Here is a 19611-nt window from a genome sequence, read left to right on the forward strand (position 1 = left end):
TCCTAGCTCTTATTAGACAATTTTAAGCATTCTTTACTAACTTTGATTAACATGAAGATCATGACAGGTCCTTATGGCTCTAGATTTTTCATTTTGAGCTTCATCTTTTTGACCTTTAGGAGTCTCTGTGGTCTAATTCTCCTATATCATAACAATTTAGGGGTTTCTATATTCAGTGTAAAGCTTTCAGTCCTAAGTCTCCAGCCTTCTATTTTCACATACAGAGTCCATTTCAGCAAGAGATGCATCTTTAAAATATCACCATGTTTTTCTCTCTCTGGAATATTTGTATGCTTCAAAAGAATTATTATTATTATCATTATTATTTTAAAAGATGGTAAGTTTGCATCTTATATAATTGCAGGAAAATTGCTGCTGAGTTCTGATAAAAAATATTCAAGTGTCTCGGTTGATTTCTGCTGTAAGACAGAAAAAGCCAAAGAACCAACTGATGAGAAACATGCAAAAAGTGAAACACCGGCAGCAGCCACCTGCTGTGACATTACAGACTGAGAGCAATACAACCACACTAAAAGGAAGGAAAAATGCTCAGTAAAAATTATGTGGGATAAATCATTATGTGGACACAGACAACATGAATATGGTAAAAGCTGCAAAATGAGAACTGCTAAATAGATTAGGATTGGCTATACCGCAGTCTCACAGTCTGACTGCAGTTTGGAAAACAGAAGATATAGGTTCTCCTATGACATGAAATCTGGTCCCCTGATACTGCTGGCAAGCAAGCTGTAAGACTTCCTTTCTTAAGCCTTATAAAAACAGTTGTTGTTTTTTGCCCCTGACCTCCCATTGAAAAATGGTTCTAAAAACAAAGAATCAGCATAGTTGAAAGGGGTCTCAAGACAGCATTTAGTCCACCCTACACCTCTGATGCATAAAAATGTTCTTTTAATTTCAAGATGAAATGAAGCCTAACATAGTTATTATCTTCTTAAATGAAATGTTCTCCAGTGCTCTATTTACACATTTTTCTTTCCCACTTTTTATGAACACAAGTCGACTTTACAGACCACAGACTCTGAACGGTACAGCTGCATAAGACCTACAGCAACTCATGCCATTCAAACGTTGTGAAAGTTTCCCAGAGTTCATCCTCACTAAAGGTAAAGAAGAAACCTGAAGAATCTCCTTTTAGATTAAAGCTATAGTCTAGTGGTGGAAAGAGAGAACTGGGCATTTAAAACCTTTGGGTTTATTCTCAGCTATGCCTTTAATTCACTCAGTGAAGGTTTGGCTCAGAAGATCCTTTACTCCAGATCTGATATCCAGCAGACTGAGTAGATTACTCCCACCTTCACTGCAACTTTTCCTGAGATTATTTAGCTTTTCAAGTGCTCTGAGATATTCGGAATAAAAGGTTTTAAAAGCAAATTAAATTCAGTGAATATATTTCACTGCCTAAGTTTAGTATCACTACAACCAGTAAAGATGGGAAATTCATAGTAATAAAGCACAATAATTTCTCCTTTATTCACTATGGTAAAAATCCATAATTCTAATTGTTTCGAAGGTTACATATCTACAACAAAAAAACAAAAATTTGACTGAAGCAGAAGAACCTCTGATGAATACAAGTTTTGATATTCCAGCTCCTCATTCATTAGGGTTTTCTTAATATCAATATTTGACCCATTCAACAATTACAAGAAGGCATAAAAATATTTCAGATTGTTCTGTCCTACATTAATGAAGCAATCTCTTAGAAAAAAGGTACACTTATAGACAAGGTCCTACTATGGCTGCAAAACTTTTGACTCAAGACAGATAACTTCCATGTTCAAATTCACTGAAACTTAAACAGAACACAGACTTTATACCCCAGTCCTTTGTCTTGCAAGTACAGCAGGGTTTATAGAGGACTTCTACCTTAGGTTGGTTTCCATTGGTGCCTAAGTGTTAGCAAGATAACTATGTACTCCAAAGCTAAACACTTCTTTGAAACCATCAGTGCTATAATTTTCTAATTAATAAAAAAGCCCGAAAATATTTCCATAGCTGAACTGGTAACTGTTTTGTGACACAGCAAAGACAACATGCTAAGACTGGTAATAAACTACAAAAACCAGTAATGATAATCTCAAATCCGTTACAATTAAGAAATTTTTACACTAAAGGTTTTCCTACTTTCCTCATGGAGTTCCCTGAGAAATTAGAGCTATGTATTTTTCATTTTAGACCATGGGAAGATTCTGTGCAAAACAATATACTGCTTTCCTTCACAAACATTAGTATGGGATTGTCAGTATGAGACAAAAAACCTTCAGATTGTGCTCTTTTCTATGCTAGTCAGGAACAACAGACCTAGACCATAGGTCTGCTTTTCTGTGTACCATCAGGGAGAAACAAATATTTTGAAACACTTGGTATAATTTTAAGTTATTAGGTCACTTATTAAAGCTCAACTGAAAGACAAGAACAAACCTGTTGGATGTTTTCAATCTACTGAAAATGCAATTCTACCACCAGGATAAATGTTAAAAAGAGAACAAAACATGGGAAAATGCACAAAACCTTAAAATTAGAGAAAGGTACTAAATGATCCTTTCCTTAGTATTGAATTACTGCCAGTCTAACAAATAGACCACAGATGATGACAAACCTCAGAATTAAGCTTACTCTCTGAAATGAAGGCATGTAAAAATGGGTTTAATATGTGAAAAAATGTATTTTTCTTCTACCTCTTTAATATTCTGTAACAAAATTGAGTACATGTTTCATAGTGTGCAACATTAGGCCTGGCCATTAAGCACAAGAGGGCTAAAACCAAGTCTCATTTTTCCTTTGAGCTGTGCTCATTCTTGGTCGCTGGGGAGATTAACACCACCATCTGTGATTCACCAGCAGAATCTGTCTTCTGCAGTTTTGGCCACTTCCAATTTTCACCCAGGTTATGCTTTCTACCTAATACCCCCTTCAGTGACAATCCACCACTAGAATTCAAATTATCATGAAATACCACCCCAAGGTTAATCTTCTGATGATGATCACCTATGCTTGCTAAGACTGCTTCAGCTTCTCATTGTTCTGCAACAATAGCCTTTCCTCTGGCTTTGACAGTGTTACCCATTCAGGAATACTCACACCGAGGTTATCTTCCCAGTGCACTGCAGTGAACGTGTCACCCTGCTCTCTACGCGTCTCTGCTACTTTTCTCTCTTTCACCCATATACTACTATGCATCATCTCATTCACCTTCAAGAAAGCAATGTCCCATTTTGATGTTCCCATCACACAAAACCCACCACCTGTATTTGTTCAGATATAAGAAAAAGCCTCTATATGCTTTTCCATATGTTTCTCTTCATAAATTAGGTACCCATAAAGAGCTTCTATTCATTCAAAATCATCTCACCTGTAGCTTCAAAGCCTGACAGCTGCTAGGCTGCTGCCGTGCTAAGGTCACTATCGCTATTGAAGCTTACTTCAGCACTTCCCGGTGGTTCCATGTATTCACTTATTGGCTCCTTTTGTATTTAGATTTTAAACTTATCTTTTTCTGTGCTGTACAGGGCCAGATATACTGGAGTCCTGGGCTCATAGCAAGAGTTCCTATGTACTCTAGTGATGAAAATAAAAAACAGCAGGAACCTGCAAAGACATGTCCACATCTGCAACAACCTTGCTTCAGGAAGCTCATATTCTAGGTGATATTGTGAAAAAGCTGAATTACATATATTTCTGACTGATAAACTGTGTGAATTTCAGCACACACAAGCAACACAGAGACAAACACACTCTGGCGACTAACGTTAGGCGTAGAGCATACAGACATGCACAGATGCCCTATGGACACAGGGACATCCATGGCATATGGCTATAGATACTTGCTGAAGGGAAAACTGGGAATTACTTACCACACTGCAGCCGGGACAGTCAGGACCATTTTCACATGTCCGACGCCGTGCCTGGATCCCTCCTCCGCACTGAGCAGTGCAGCGCTCCCATGGACCCCAGCTTGTCCAAAACACATGAGGGGGGCACAGCAAATGCTCGTTGCAGTACCTGTGAGAAGAGGCAAACAAGGAGGCAAAGAATCTATTTAGTACCAAGACAACACATCCCCTCAAAGTCCATCATTTGCATTATTCAGATAGATGTCTGTACAGGGAAATACTTTGTACAAAGGGCCTCTCTCTGTTCATAAAGCACTGAACTAACAGTTGTCACACTGCACAGAATATTTAAACAATTGTTTGCTTTATTCAATGCCTTTATACAATCCATGCCATACAACCACGCGATTGTACTGCGAGCACGTAAGCAAGGTTGACAACTACTTCATGAAAAACAGTTGTGGCTATACATCTGGGGCAGAAGTGAGCCAACCAAATGGAAGGCAACAATTGATGCAGGCAATCTTTTATCATTCTCCAGCTAAGCATTGATTAGGATCCATCTCTCTCCTCTTCAGAGAGCTAAACCTGGTTTTGCTTTCCACAGTGTCTCCACTTCTATGGCTAAAATAAAAGCTAAAACATTGATTCTAGGCATAAAGAACTGTACTGTTTTCATAATATTATTGCTTTATCTTTTAAAGAGTGTTTTTAGCTATTATAGTTTTTGAAGGAGCGGGCTGCAAACTGATTCAGAGGTAATTAGGTTCCTGAGGGAAGCAGGAATATTTTACTACTGAGCTGTCATCATTGTAACAAGACATTCAGATGTGTGAGAAGGTCCCAACTTTTAGTGATTTTTTTTCATTTTTTGTAAAAACCTAAGATTCATGATTTTTTGAGCATGCCATCCAATAACTCCAGATGTAGCATATGCAGCTTAGTAAGGACCCTCTACACAGGTCCAAAGGATTTGGGCCACCAGCAAATATATCTGGGGCTCTTAAAGAGACCAAGCTGTTATTTCAGATAAAGCAAAGCCACAACAGATATTCAGAAAGCAGATGACCCTGAAGGGTGCTCTAATATTGTATGGATGCAGCTGGGTGACTCTTGTTCCAACTACTGAATGTCCTAAACAAAGAAATCAATCTGTTACAGTATTTCCTCATTTTTTACACCAGTCATCCAAAATCCACTGTCCTCTTGCCCTTCTAACAAGTTTCCGTCACTTCGCACTCTCGTGCAATAAAAACTGACTCTAATAGTTCATTATTAGAATATATGAATAAATATAACAAATAAATTAATACTTTCTAAAAAAAAAAAAAGAAATGACAGTATAAACTGTTGTCATTTTCAACAAGAATAACCATAACCACTTTTTTTTTTTCAGAAAGCCCCAGGATACACAAGCTCTAATTCTTCATTACCAAAGAATTTGCACGTTCAGAATTCCGTGGGAAAAAAATGTTGTTTGTGTATGTTATACGCAACAAGTAGGTTTATTACATATGCTGGAGCATATGATTCAGAATTTGTCACTAGGTCTGAGCAGCTCCATCAAAATTTAAAAGGTTGGGAGTGGGGTAAATAGGGGAGTGACATTTAGCTTAGTATTTCTGTATAGTTAAGGAAACTATTAACAGCTTGTATGACCTTGTCTGTTGTTTACTAGTAAACCGAGGGGAAAAAAAAAAACAAACCCTCAATGAATCTGCTATCTCAGAATTCTTCAGTGTGTGATTTGGGTAAATGCTTTCCAACAGTAGCTTATACATAAACTACCTTTTTTCCATCCTGCACAATCAGTATTTGCAATTCACCGTTCTCATTATGCTGTCACTAAAGATGCAGAGGAATGTTCTGCGCCTGGATATTCTTCCCCCAAAACTCAAACAGCTGCACATATTCTTTGTCACATGCAGTCATTTATGTGAATGTTTGTGACAGTTTGTCTCCATGATCATTTGTTGAGAACACGTACTCAATGAAACACAGACCTAACACCACCGTTTATTTAGTCAAATAAGTACATATTTTGCATAATTTCTTTAGTTCTTAATGGAGATGTGCGAAGTTCATTTGGGACACGCACACAGGATAAAGCAAGTCTGCCATGAGGTTGACAGTTACCAAGATTCAGCCATGCAAAGAGTAAAATTAAGGGTGGGACTCATCTCACCTTAAAATCTAGGCATGTACAGTATAGCTGCCTATAAATGAGGTAGGTGTCTAAACTTGAGCAATAGCTCATGGAAAGAAACAGCTCTTTTAAAAACCTGATTTATGTCACCCTAAAGCAAATGCCTAATGTAGGTCTCTCCTGGTTTTGGGTGGGATAGAGTTAATTTTCTTCCTAGTAGCTGGTACAGTGCTTTGTGTTGGATTTAGTATGAGAATAATGTTGATAACACACTGATGTTTTAGTTGTTGCTAAGTAGCGCCTACAGTAAGTCAAGGACTTTTCAGCTTCCCATGCTCTGCCAGTGAGGAGATGATGCACAAGAAGCTGGGACAGCCAAGACAGCTGACCCAGACTGGTCAAAGGGACATTCCACACCACACAACATCATGCTCAGTATATAAGCTGGGAGGGAGTTGGCCAATGGGTGGTGACCATGGCTGGGGAACTGGCTGGGCATCAGTCAGCGGGTGGTGAGGAACTGTATTGTGCATGACTTATTTTGTGGTGTAGTAGTAGTAGTGTAATAGTAGTAATAATAATAATGACTTCCTCTGCCCTTGCTGTCCTATTAAGCTGTTTTTATCTCAATCTGTGAGTTCTACCTTTTTTTTTTCTGCTTCTCCTCCCCATCCCAGCGTGGGGTGGAGGAGTGAGTAAGTGGCTGCATGGTGCTTAGTGGCTGACTGGGGTTAAACCACGACAAGGTCATACAAATACAGCCCTCAATATACTGATTTCTCTCCATTGACTATAAAGGCTGCATGGGAGACAGACATCTAAGCTTCCATTACAGTCAATGGAAATTTTGTCAATACAAACTATGGAGACTAGAATGAATAATTTGACCAAATTTAGGAATATACCGTAGAAGGAGACAAATCACTCTGTTCTCTGCAGCCTGTATTGACTGGATTTCTACAGGCTGTAGCTGAAGTTCAGACACCTGACTCATGCATAAGCACTCACATTCGTGGACACCTGAAGTTAGGTGTGACAAATCTCAGATGAGATTCATTACACGACACAGTGCCTCTTTTGGTGTCCATGTGCCCTACCATCTGCTCGCTTACTTACGCGCAAGACAGAAAATAAATCTAACAACTGACTCAGGAAGCACTTCAAAGGCTGGCAAATTCTGTTAACCAACTCTATTTAAAGATGCAGTTGAAACTACAAGATGAAACTTGAAAAAGCCTTAAAATGCCTATGCAAGCTACTTAACTTCAATTTAGGAATTACTTTTTTTAAAATCAACAGAAGTGAGTGGCATTTTTTTTCAGGAAAAGGAAAAAAATACAATGTAGCATACAAGTAGAATCTTATTTTCATTTCAGTCAGTCAGCCTCTGAAAACATCAGGTATGTTTTCACAGCTAGAGACATCCCTGCAATTGATCTTTGAGAGCTGTACTACAGCACGGGGCTTTGAGCCAAGTTTCATTATATCTCTTCTTGGCTGCATTTCAAATCACTCAATAACCCTTTTTCCCTTTTGCTCTTTCTTCCCCTCTTAATTTTGTTCTCAGGACCCACAGGGCTAACATTTTACAGTAATTCAGCAAAACATGCAATGCAAGAAACTTGAATCTGTGAAACCACTGCCCTCTCCCCTAATCTAACTGCAATGAGGTCAGAAGGGACAATAGCCTAGAGAAATGTGGGTTTTGTACAGTGAACCTTCCCATTTCCCCTTGCAGTGAATCCAAGTTCAAATGCCCTAATAAAGGAATTGTCATACTAGGGGAAGGGAGAACATCCTCTGCCCAGTTGTGTCCACAGCCACTAGTTCCTACGGTAATTTTTTAATCTTTACTCCAGGCAATTCCAGCACAACTGGAATTACCATTCTTGTTCCTGTGAAGATCTCACCCTTTAGTAAAACACCACTTTATTTCAGTGTTGCCATGAAGCACTGAGTACCACAGTCTGTGGTACAGCATGACAGTTACAAAAGTGTCTTTTTTATTCCACAGAGAGATGCTATTTAATTTATTTTATTTAAACATTATACTAGCATGTATTTTAAAAAAAACCAAACTAACCTTCATCACTCTCTGCCCATTCCTATGCAATATACTGTTATGTGGCGGGTACACGTGATTACCAGCTGGTGACTTTCTGGGAAGCACAGACTGTACTGAGGTTGATGGGAATGCTGGATTCCTTTAATTGAAGGCAGACACACAACGCACACTCCTGCCTTACTGGATTGCGATTGATGAACTGACAGAAATCCCCACCCAGGAGACTGCGGAAGGTGGTGGGGGCCACAGCACGTGCTCCCAGGGGAAGAAGAAGAAAGCAAGGAAGAAGAGAAAGCAAGGAGGATGGGAGCACACGCTTCCCAGCAGGCAGGGCTGCCGTGGGAGCGCAAGCAAGCCCAAAGCCTCGTGGTGCTTGATCTGCTCTGCTGAAGGGGACCAGGCTTGTTCGCACTGCTCGGAAACAAGCAGTGCTGCACAGAGCAGGCACTTGACTCTCAGCAGCTCCTCCTTCTCATGGAAACAAGCCCCAAAGCTCTGAATATCTGCTAAGGATGTGTACAAAAAAGGTGACAATTATGTACTGCTTCTAATCTTCTTGCACACTCAAAAATTTCCAGGGCTTTCAAATGTTACTCCTCATCTGCAGCCAATTTATTTTTCTTCTTCTGTTTTGCCATGCTTTTTTTCTTCCTTTTTTTCCTATGCAATAAAAGATAACTACGCTCACTAAAAGCAAGGGATTCTCATTCTAATGTCCCTCATTTCTGCACAGATAGGAGTGAGACCAGTGGACTTAATGAGCCCATATCCACAGCATCTTCCACAGAAAGGAGAGGATAAACTTTTTAACCCAATGAAAAATTCAAGACTGGATACTATAGACTCTGTAAAACCTAGAGAGTTTTCCAGCAGCTTCAGAGAATATTTCTCATACAGGAAAAAACACATTTTTAAGCCCCTAAGGAATTCATCAGGATGTCTTCCATCTGGAGTCATAACTACAAAATTATTTTATCTGATTAGCAAATTTTGTTAAAATACTATTTTCACTCCCTCTCCATATTCTGAATAAAAGCACATAAGCTGCACTTTTGACCCATATCTACAAGGCAAATTGGCTTTGTAATATGAGTCTTTGCTGCTTTGTCTCAACTTTGTTTTCCACTCCCCACACACCCCTTTAGCAGCAGAGCATGCAACAGCTTAACCTATCCGCAACACTTTAAACGGGTAAATATTGCCATTGATTTCAAGGGAATGACCAGCAAGCCCAGAGCTGCCCAATAGATTAGCCATGATACGATCATGGCTTTCATGAGGTAAAACAAACATAACATAGACAAACACTTAGCTCTTAACGCATGAACAAATACTCTCAAACTGAATATGCATTCACATCTGCAGGTGAATTTCCCTCAGCTACATGCTGCCTTTTCTGTGTTTGCTTTCTATGGAATTATGCACTGGACTTCTACTGAAATCACTGTTTGTTGAAAAGCTGTTTCAAAGTTTGGCACAATGTTGGCTGTGGAAACCGAATCCCATATTTATATCCCTGAACACGTGAAGGTGACATGAACGTGCACTTTTATAAAGACAAATGCACTCAATGCATGAACCAACTAATTCTAATCTTTACTGAGACTACACATATATTAATTTTACATATGAGGGGGGCAATTAAGAAAGTAAAATGTTAGGCTATTTATAAGCATTGATTAACTAAAATGAGAAAATCTAAAAAAAGAAAACTCCTTAAGAGTTACTGCACGTGGAATATTTGCTCAGCCTGCCTAAATGTACAGGGCCCAGTTCTCAAATGTACTGTTTCCATTTAGTGCAGCTGTAACTCCAGTGGTACTGGAGTGAAACAGTGAATTTGGACTACTGTAAATACCGGTACTCCGTTGCCCTCACAGCTCAAAATTCTCTACAAGTTGTACAAGCACTGTACACACATAAAGCCCTAATGGCTTGCAACCAGCCTCACCTGGGACACCCACCAACACCCATGGGCCTGGGAGCTCTATTTAAGCTCTGCCAGGGACCTTCAACCCCTGCCTGAGCTGTGCTGTTGGAGAAGTGCTGGACCTTGCCTATGGACCACCATGGAGACCCTTGGTCTTGACCTCAGTGTGTGGACTGGCCTTGGCTCTGTCACTACACACCTGCCCAGTGACAACTGAACCTGATCCTAACCCTGGCCTGTGTCTTGGCTTCCCAGCTGGACCTCAGACCTGCCTCCGCCATGGTATCACCTACGATCCAGACTCTTAGTTGGCTCTGGCCACAGTCTCCAGGCTTGCCCTGCTCCCCTGCTGAGGGTGGTGGGATGGGTCCTGGCTGGTGAATTTCCCAGGACACTCTGCTTTTTACAGCTCTGAAAAAATTTATCCAAGTACTTGGCCTGACACTGACAAAAACCCTGGCAACTAGCCGATGCCTTATTCCTCTAGCTGCTTTACAAATGATATGACAAAGCTTCCTAACATACCACACCTTCTGGAAATAATTTTTAAAAGTACTTAAAAAAAAACCCCAAACTTTAAAAGTATCAGCACACATCGTGGGTAACACAAACAAAATCAGGTTAGAGGCAGGAAGGCCAGCTGGGAGCAAGCCACTGAGTGAGAGGAAGGTGCAGGGGCGGTGAGAGTGGAGGGTGTTTCAAGGAGACGGGAAATGGCGACCGGGGACCTATGAGAGAAAAAGGCATCCTGCAGCAAACTCACAGGCACATACACCCAGATTGCTGCTGAACTGGATGAAGAGGGAAAGGACAAGTAAACTGCAGGCTACAAAAGCAAAGCAACAAAAGCCTGCTGTTCCTTCAGAACGTACCAAAATGCAATCCTTCTAGGTTGCTATTATTGCAGCTCATTGTAAGTATCACTTTCCATTTTGTAACTGCTTTTTAGTGCACCCGTTGTTTTAATACCAGATATTTTCTCCTGTAATTATGGAAGTATTTCTCATGGTTTTCTGTATTTCTCTGAAACTCCTCATTGGACATTTATTCCATGTTAAACTTAAGACGAACAATGACTACTAACATTCATAGTCCATCGCCAAAAAGTCTATCCAAACTAAACTGTTTTCATTCTATATTCAATCTTACTGTGTCCCGCTCTGGGCTGACCTCTTAGTTCAAGAAACTCACACCATACTGGGACAGAGCTATGTAACGGCAGATACGATCTACATTTGGTGGTGATGGCGTTTTGGTTGGGCAACTTTCAGAAAGCAATTTACAAAATAACAAAATGCTCTCCTCTGTGATGAAATGGTAAATATTCATGGCTGTGAATCAGCAAGAAGTGTTCGCACGTTCTGTGATACTGATCCTTTACATTTAGAGTTAGAAACACCAGGTCCCCGATGATCTGTTAATTCATAAATGTGTGATGCAACTTCCCTTCAATGGAATCTCTTCATCTGAAGAAATGCCAGAGTTGGTGTTTAATTAATCCCTCACAGAAACTCATCGTAAAGGTTACTGAATCTTGCTTTCACCCAGCAGCAATATAGGATACTAAATCATCCATACAGAAACACTGAAGTAAGCTGCAAGTGCATATTGAAATGAAACATATCCACATACATCTCTTGGAACGGATGACTACAGTACTCCGAATTCTTACACCAACACCAGTCTTCTGCTATCTAGCTTTTTGGCACGCCTCGGGAAACAACATAATACATCTAAGAGCTGCAGTTTATCTGAATATATTCTAGTTTGGTTTAAAGAAATATTTAATTCCTGTTCAAATTCCCAACATACAAATTACAAATTAGAGACATCAGGGTGAGTGTAAAATGGAATTAGAGGCCTGAACTTTACATTCTGAGGTAGCGACAAAATACCTAGCCCAGTGCCAAAGCAGTAGATGGTGAAATCAAAACCTAAGGTAACTTGATTTGCTCAGGGGTTAACATATATATACAAACAAGTTAAAAAAAACCCTGAAACCTTACTAGAAGATATTTAAGTTCAAGGTGTATTACATTTATCGAATATAAAACAAAGCCCTTGAAATTTCCTTTCATGTTATATAGATGCTTAATTCATTTAAGACAGAAAAAAATGAACTCACAGCATCAGCAACATAGTGCTGTGACCTTCCTATGTTTTGCTCTGAATTCCAGGTCTTGAGGCTGGGCGAGTTACAATTCAAACACACTGCAATCAATTTTCAAGGAGAATCAATTTTCAGGGTCTCAAGGGACAGCAGCACATTGCTTCAGCACAATTCTCTGGCACTACCAGGAGCTCTCAGCTGGCTTGGGAGGGATGCAGCTAAGTGAAAGGTGAAAGAACCGCCGCAGACCCACAGCCTTGCTAATGGGAATACTGCTACTGTGCAGCAGCGGAGTTAAAGAGAGAGTGAAAGGAAAGGGAAGAGAAAAAGCAGGTAAAGGAGAAAATGTCCTGTGGAATACAGCTAAGCAGAAGAAATTAAAAAAAAAAAGAGTACAAAAAAGATAGCTCACCTCTCCTCACGATTCTGTCCCACGCAGACGCGTCCTCCATGTCGAGGGGTTGGATTGCTGCAGGAACGCTGACGAACTTGAAAGCCTATTCCACAAGTGGTACTACAAGGTGACCAAGAGGTCCACGGTGTCCAGCCTCCATTTCTGGTAGAATAAAAAGCTCAGGCTCTGTCATCTGTTATACATAGCGAATGGCTGATTAGGTGTGACTGACAGCAGAATCTGGCCCATTAATATTTCTGTAGAAGTCATTAATACTGCATTGTGTTCCATTTCTTAAAGAATACTGAACTAAAATAAAGGTGCTCTGATCCTCCCATATTCCATTCTTTGTAATCAGCAACTGCTAAAATGACCTCATTACACAAGAAGTGAAGTACAAGGATATGAAGCTATTTAGTTTCTTGAGGTTTATTCTTTATTCTGGGTAAACTTCATCTGCATAGTCCTGGATCAAAATTCTGAAGATAACTTTTAATTACATATTGTTCCAATTTTTGAGTCTTTTTTTCAGGGAGATTAAAATGTCAAGTTTTGCTATCTGTTCTGAAAGTCATTAAAGGAAAAAAAAGTAAGTGTCAGAATGCCGGAGTTCACAATTTCAACAGGATACACTGATAAGGTGCCAATACCTTATTTATAATGTAACAAAGAAGCTAACAATTCCCATGCTGTGCCCTGTATATGTGAACTTTTGGAAAGGACACTCCTGTCCCTCCCTGATATAGCCTAGGAAAAAATATACCAGACCAAACATCTCAAAAGAAATTTCATACCCTGCCTAAGCAAAAAATTATGCACTTCAGCAGTTCCCAAAATCTTTTGATGGCTAGCTTGCAGTTTCTGTGTTGGTAGAAGATAAACAGAAACCAAGAAAAATAAAACTAAACTATAATGAGTTCTTGAGGTTTCATCATAAAAGCAAAAGTTAAAATAGTGCCTTATGTGATTTTGAAATCACTATCTTTTAACAATGAAAACTAATTCAATCCAGTAATAAAAAGGACATAAGATTATTCAAGTAATTTATCACAAATATTACCAATTTAAATTTCACTTATCTTGATATCTTGTTATTATAAGGGATATGAGTTGGTAACACAGAAAAAGAAGTTTTGAAAAAAAAAAATCAGATATCACTGGTAACACAGACAAAAAAATAAGATCTCTGTCAGTGCAATGCCTGGCCCAAGTGGTAAAATGAACAAAATATCTGGATATCCAGGAACGCTGGGAATCAATTACTAATATAGCAGTGTTAACATAAGTAAGATGTTAAAACAGTAGTGTAATACGGCCAATGGTAGTAGGTGAATCAAGTCCCAAATCATGTTCCAAATTCCCTTCTAGACCTGACAGCCAATATCTGTTGTTTGACTCTTCAGCATCTCACAGCATGCTTATCTTTTCTACCATTCTCCTGATCTGATGTTATACACTATATTGTTATGTTTTTAATAATTTCCCTAAAATTTACTATTTCCACTTACAGAGCTTGCAGTTATCTTGTGCAGAAGGATAATCAGTGTTACTCACTACCATGATGTGCTTCTGATGTTTAAAAAAAAAAGCAGAGACAAAAAGCAGAAAGAATCACTAAAAATAACCAGAATGCACCAGTATATAAGTTTCATCTTGTAATTAAAGTATGTACAATGTTGTAAACATGAACTCCTAATGCAGTTCAGAATATGCACTGTTCTGAGTCTCTTGGAAACGATCTGCTCTGCACTCACTGGGAGTGGTTATGTGCCTGAGGAAGACAAAAGAGTGGCTAAGAGTGGCATACAGACTGATAATAGATCTAGATGTCACGAGACAATCAAAAGATATAACGAAAACATTTTTCCCAAGACAGAATGGGGAATACAATGGTGACATGAGACCTCCAAAAAAGTAAACCATTCTGACGTCCAGGAAAAAAGTATTATCACTTACAGAACTGAGAAAAAGTATCATACTTTGGATATTACCTAACATTGATTTTTTTCTTTCTAAGCTTTTGTTAAAATTAGCTGAGGACGATATTATTTGGTACACAGCATTTGAAATCACTGTTTGCCATCTGTCTCATTCTCTCTCTCACAAAGTCTGAGAGATACTTTCTGATGTCTCAGTTGCTGTGGCCATTGCTATGAGCAGCTTCATGCACACAACAGGACCAGTGTATCGCAGATGAAATTTCAAAGCGTAGGTTCTATTCTGATTAAGTTAAAAACTTTTAAAAAGTAAAAGATAGAACCCGAAATTGTTTTGTGTACCTGGAGCAGTTGGCAATCTCCATGGTTGGTCCTTCACACAGCCAGCCTCCACACTGAGGAGCAGGACTGTCACACACACGTGTCCTGCAGAGGCAGGAGCCAACACTGGCACCATCAGTGTGGGTGCAAGGTTTCCACTGCGACCATGTTCCAAAATGCCCATCCACTGTCAGATTCCTCATCTAGAAACAAACACAACAGAAAGGCTTACCTGAGGTCTGACAGTTCCTTCATACAACCTCTTAATTCTGCAGTAGATGGAGGTAGAGCCTTTGGCCACTAACAATGACTCCACTGGAGAGATATGACTTCCAGACAGCAAGTTCCCCTTACAATTTCTGTAGCTGCATGATTCCCACCACCTCCAACCAATCTGGGCCACTGGATGCCACCGCTACAGCAATAACAATAATCACAACTAACCTTTCGCAACCATGCTTGCCTACAGTGATTCAGTAGAAAGTATAGTTCACTTTCTCGATTATCTTCTGATGACAGTATTCCCTATTCCTGAAAATCTACCTGTGATTAGGAACCTGGATACTGACTGTAAAACAGCATGTGCAAGAACGCTTCTGGAAACCCAAATCTAGATTGAAAAGAAGAGGCAGCAGAGGACAATAGTCCAGGGTAACAAAACTAGATGTATCACCCTCAAGTCTCCATGATGAGTGTCTTTTTTTGACAATCGTTTTTTTAAGCACATATTATATAGCACTTCATCAAAGTCAAATGTGGTTTTAAATATGACTCTCTCTAAACATTAGATGTAATTATAGTATAAATCCTAAAAACACCTTCAAAAGCAGCACCTAACCCTACATGACGAGACAGTTTGCTCCTGCTGAAGTCAATTCTCAAAATCTTTGGCTGGAAGTGTCAGACCATTCTCATCTTGACTGGAATGTTTCCATCATGCAGCCATAACACATGTTAATAGGAAATCTTTACTGTCCAGCTGAAACAAAATGTGCTAATGCCACCATGGTTACTGGACCTTCTAAAGAAAATGGGCCTGGCCACGGGGAATTCAGCTCTCTTAACAAAGATAGGCTTTCATATTATTAATTCTTTTAGCAAGGTGTTAATCTAGACAAATCGGTGATCATAAATGGAAATGATGGCCACTTTTCCATTTAAATGCTAAAGGATTTGCCTTTTGATGGTCACATTTTAACTTTCAGTCAAAACAGCAGTACTAACAAGTGCATGCTAAATAGCAATTAAAATCACTCTTAGACAAAAATAAATATGTATCAGTTGTAGCCACACATTTTATGAAATGTGTAAAGAACATAACACTCGTAACATTTGCTTATGTATTGAAATAGGAACTACAGTTGTAGATTGTCATGAATGATCTGACATGGTGTCTCCCTTTGCTATTTTTAGTATTGTTTCATTTTAACAGTGGTGAGGGAAGTATACATTTCACCAATAATTTGAAGACACACGAGATTCGATTACAGTACAAGACATGTTTCCAGTGTCACGCTGGGTGCTGGCTGATTCTTTCCACTGTGATAAAGGTTCCATAATTTCACTATTAATTACATTTCTCATGGTTTAGTTTTCACGGATATACCTTCTCCATAGAACAACTATGTGTATATTCTGCCAGCTCCAACTGACATAACCAAAATTCATAACTTCAAAATTCTGCTGACAGCTGTTTATTGAAAATAGCTCACCGATCATGCTGAGTATACATTGTTGGTTTTCATAAGACAACAGGAAATACTTACTTCTTGTTAAGTGACAAGTAAACCCATTCTCTCTTACAGTGCTGGTCTAACAAATATACAGTCCATAAACGAGAAATTATATACCCCAATCCAATTAATGTCAGAGCTGTGAAAATGCCTTTACTGCTTTCCATTTCTATGCTGGACCAAAGCACCTTTATTGTTGCACCTACAATTATAAACTAAAGCTACAGTTTTCTATGGTTACCATAATTTATATCAAGTGGCAGGGAAAGTATTCATAAAACTTAGCTGAAAGGTTGAGCTCAGCTTGAGCACATAGTGATGGCAGGTTTCTCTTTCTTGACTTTTTTTCCCTACTCCTGTAAAGATCATCCCACTGCAGTCTCTGTTGTTCCCCTTTCACACACTGATATCCAACAATTTCATCACAGGACTACAGAAAAGCAAAATGTACTGATGAGGGGCCTTTTTAGCCCTCACCAGAACCTACGCACATCAACCTTCACCACCTGACACACCTCAAGGGGGAAAATCACAATCAATCAGACAATATGGCTGTACTTTCCTGGCTTTCCTTCTCTACCACCCTGTTTCTGTCACCCTTTCTCTTCTGCAGATACCTCTAGTCCCTTCTTCCTTCCTAATGTCCTCCAAATATCAGTCATCTTTGTCTTGAGCCTCTCTGCACCCACCTTGTCTTCCTGGTATGTGCCTCTGCACTCTGAGTCAAGGTCACATCTTCAATGACCCAGTCCTTAAATCTGCCATGAGCTCTTTGGTTTGAGATTACTTTGGGTAGAATTCAGTGGCTCTGGAGTTATTTCCTGAAGCTGCTAATAAATTCAGGTAAGATCCCATGCCATACGCTTTCCCTGAGTGCAATGTTTGCTACAGCTGTAAAAATAAAGCCATTCCATGTTGCATACTTACGTAAAAAAACCCCAACTTTTAAAAAAATTATTTTTACTTTCCTTGTAAAAGCTCTTTGATAACATCAGATTGTATTTTTATGTGATGGATTGCGAGTGGTCCCACTGGGAAGTATTTCGGCAAAACAATGAACCTTCATTATTACAAAAAATATTTGATGAATAACAGGGATATCTGACCAGCTGGAAGAAGCTCAAAGTAGATATATGTGCCATAGCATTAATTACTATCTACATTCATGCACAATTGTTGTACATGTGCCAAGTGAAACAATAACTGAAAAAAACAACTTGATAATTAAATCAAAACAAGATAACCAAAATAACCACATTTGTTCACAAATGATCTTCAAAGTTCAGAGAGACAATAACACAGATGCTCATCTACCTCTACTAGCCCCCTCCCTACTCTACCATGAAATGCCAATAAATATTCAGGTATATAAATAATTCCCTAGGAAATAATTTGTCAAGTGCAACTGATCACAACGTTATTTTTGGCTAAAACTTAGGCTAGTGTAGGAACAGGCCTCTCTCTCTGATACAAGTTTAGAAGAAACTCGTGACACATTAAACTGACAGATTTTCTACAGTGTTAAAAAGATCAGTGTATTTAGCAACAATTAAGATACTGGAACCAATTGGAACGGAATGAGGGACGGTAGAAGGTTTCTAACATTCTGTTATGTTTGGCCTGCAACATTATCTTAAATGTATATAGCAAAGGTCAAGGATGTGCATAGCTCAGTTGCCTACAAAATGAAATCCATTACATCTTGATTTATATATCCTGTGAATAAGGCACATAAAAATGCTATAAAAACGAATATTTGAAAGCCTTGCTAAACAAAATTGTAATCGATTACAGTTTGCCGGAATACATTGTTATTTTAAGGGAAATTTCTATGAAGTTTTCAGTTTTGGCCAATAATATGTTACTTAGAGTTCAGATGTTTAAAACAGTAAAGTGGTAAAACCACGCTTTTCAATTCAGAGAGTTAATTCTAAAATTTTCCTTATATTATGCAATCCCAATCTGTCCAACTCCAAAAATCCTTTGTAGGATCACTAAATCTTTTCATGTCTGATATGCAGAATAAGTCCCACAGCTGTGGATGAATTTCAGAGCAATCCTGTGGTGCTCCCCTGCTTTGACTGGATTGCAGACCCTACACAACTGCTATGTAATAGATACTAAATAATTGTTTTTCCAGTTGAACGGAATAGAATTGAATTCTGCTTTCTAAACGATTCCTCCCTGCCTCTCCACCCCCTCTTGGCCTCATGTTTTCTATCTATGAAAGAAAATAAGGGCTAATGCCAGAATTCAAAGACTAAGCAGTAGGCAGACTGCTCATGCAAGTATCAACCAACCAACCCATTCCAGTAATCCTTCCTAATTCAGCAACCCAACAAGGCCACCAGCAAACCCTCCACATAACCACATTTACCCTGTGGGATTACCACAGGGACGTATGATACACTCGATGTACTTGGAAATTAATATACTGTACAGTGCATCTAGTTACTAGTGACTGAATCCAGACTTTCTGTGAGACAATAGCTATTTCTCTACTAGCAAGTGGTATGCATATAAACTGCAAATCTGGAAAATAAAACAGTTGGTGTTGAAGACTTGACACATACACCATATGTATTTTGTGGGCTTTACTTTGGACTCACTCTGGCCATGGATGAAACACCTAGTAGTAGCTGGAACACATTTTTGGTTTAATTTCATCTGAAAGTAATGTGGCTTGTGTGCTTCAAGACTGCTTTGTGATGTGAACCAAAGAATAGTAGATGGGAAAAATCAGAGTATTCTCCCCACAGTTGCTCCTGATTTGAGCTAAAATGCTAATATAGACGAATCCAACGCAAGTCCTTTTTATTAGGCCACTATGTGACAGCATGGATGCAAAGGACAGGACAAGATACTGTTTAAAAAACTACTATTTCATGTCAAACACAGACAGTAAGAACACAGGTGCTAGTTCTCAAGGACCTCAGAATCAGTGCAGTGATTTCTATCTATGAGGCTGCTGCAACACATACAGAGATCACAAGTGAACACTGGAAGAACTTCACACTAATTTTCCGTATCTCTAGTTCACTAAACAAAGCCCAGCTTAAGAGAGAAGCATGTCAGTAAGATGTTAAAAGGAGCTTGTTAAACACATGGAGAATAGAACATG

General features: G+C 39.1%; 1 protein-coding gene across 1 annotated transcript in view; it reads right to left on the reverse strand.

Moving 5' to 3' along the window:
* The window catches only part of SEMA5A (sema domain, seven thrombospondin repeats (type 1 and type 1-like), transmembrane domain (TM) and short cytoplasmic domain, (semaphorin) 5A), a gene marked incomplete at its 5' end in the record, with an annotated part of 108258 nt that overhangs the window by 73532 nt on the left and 15115 nt on the right, over window positions 1–19611 (reverse strand). Inside the window, 3 exons of the mRNA XM_010286335.1 lie at window positions 3876–4023; window positions 12518–12661; window positions 14779–14960. Of these exons, the coding sequence (XP_010284637.1) occupies window positions 3876–4023; window positions 12518–12661; window positions 14779–14960 (474 nt within the window). The remainder of the gene's footprint in view (window positions 1–3875; window positions 4024–12517; window positions 12662–14778; window positions 14961–19611) is intronic.

The sequence above is a fragment of the Phaethon lepturus genome, unplaced genomic scaffold (genome assembly GCF_000687285.1).
Source record: "Phaethon lepturus isolate BGI_N335 unplaced genomic scaffold, ASM68728v1 scaffold7354, whole genome shotgun sequence".
Taxonomy (NCBI): Eukaryota; Metazoa; Chordata; class Aves; order Phaethontiformes; family Phaethontidae; genus Phaethon; species Phaethon lepturus.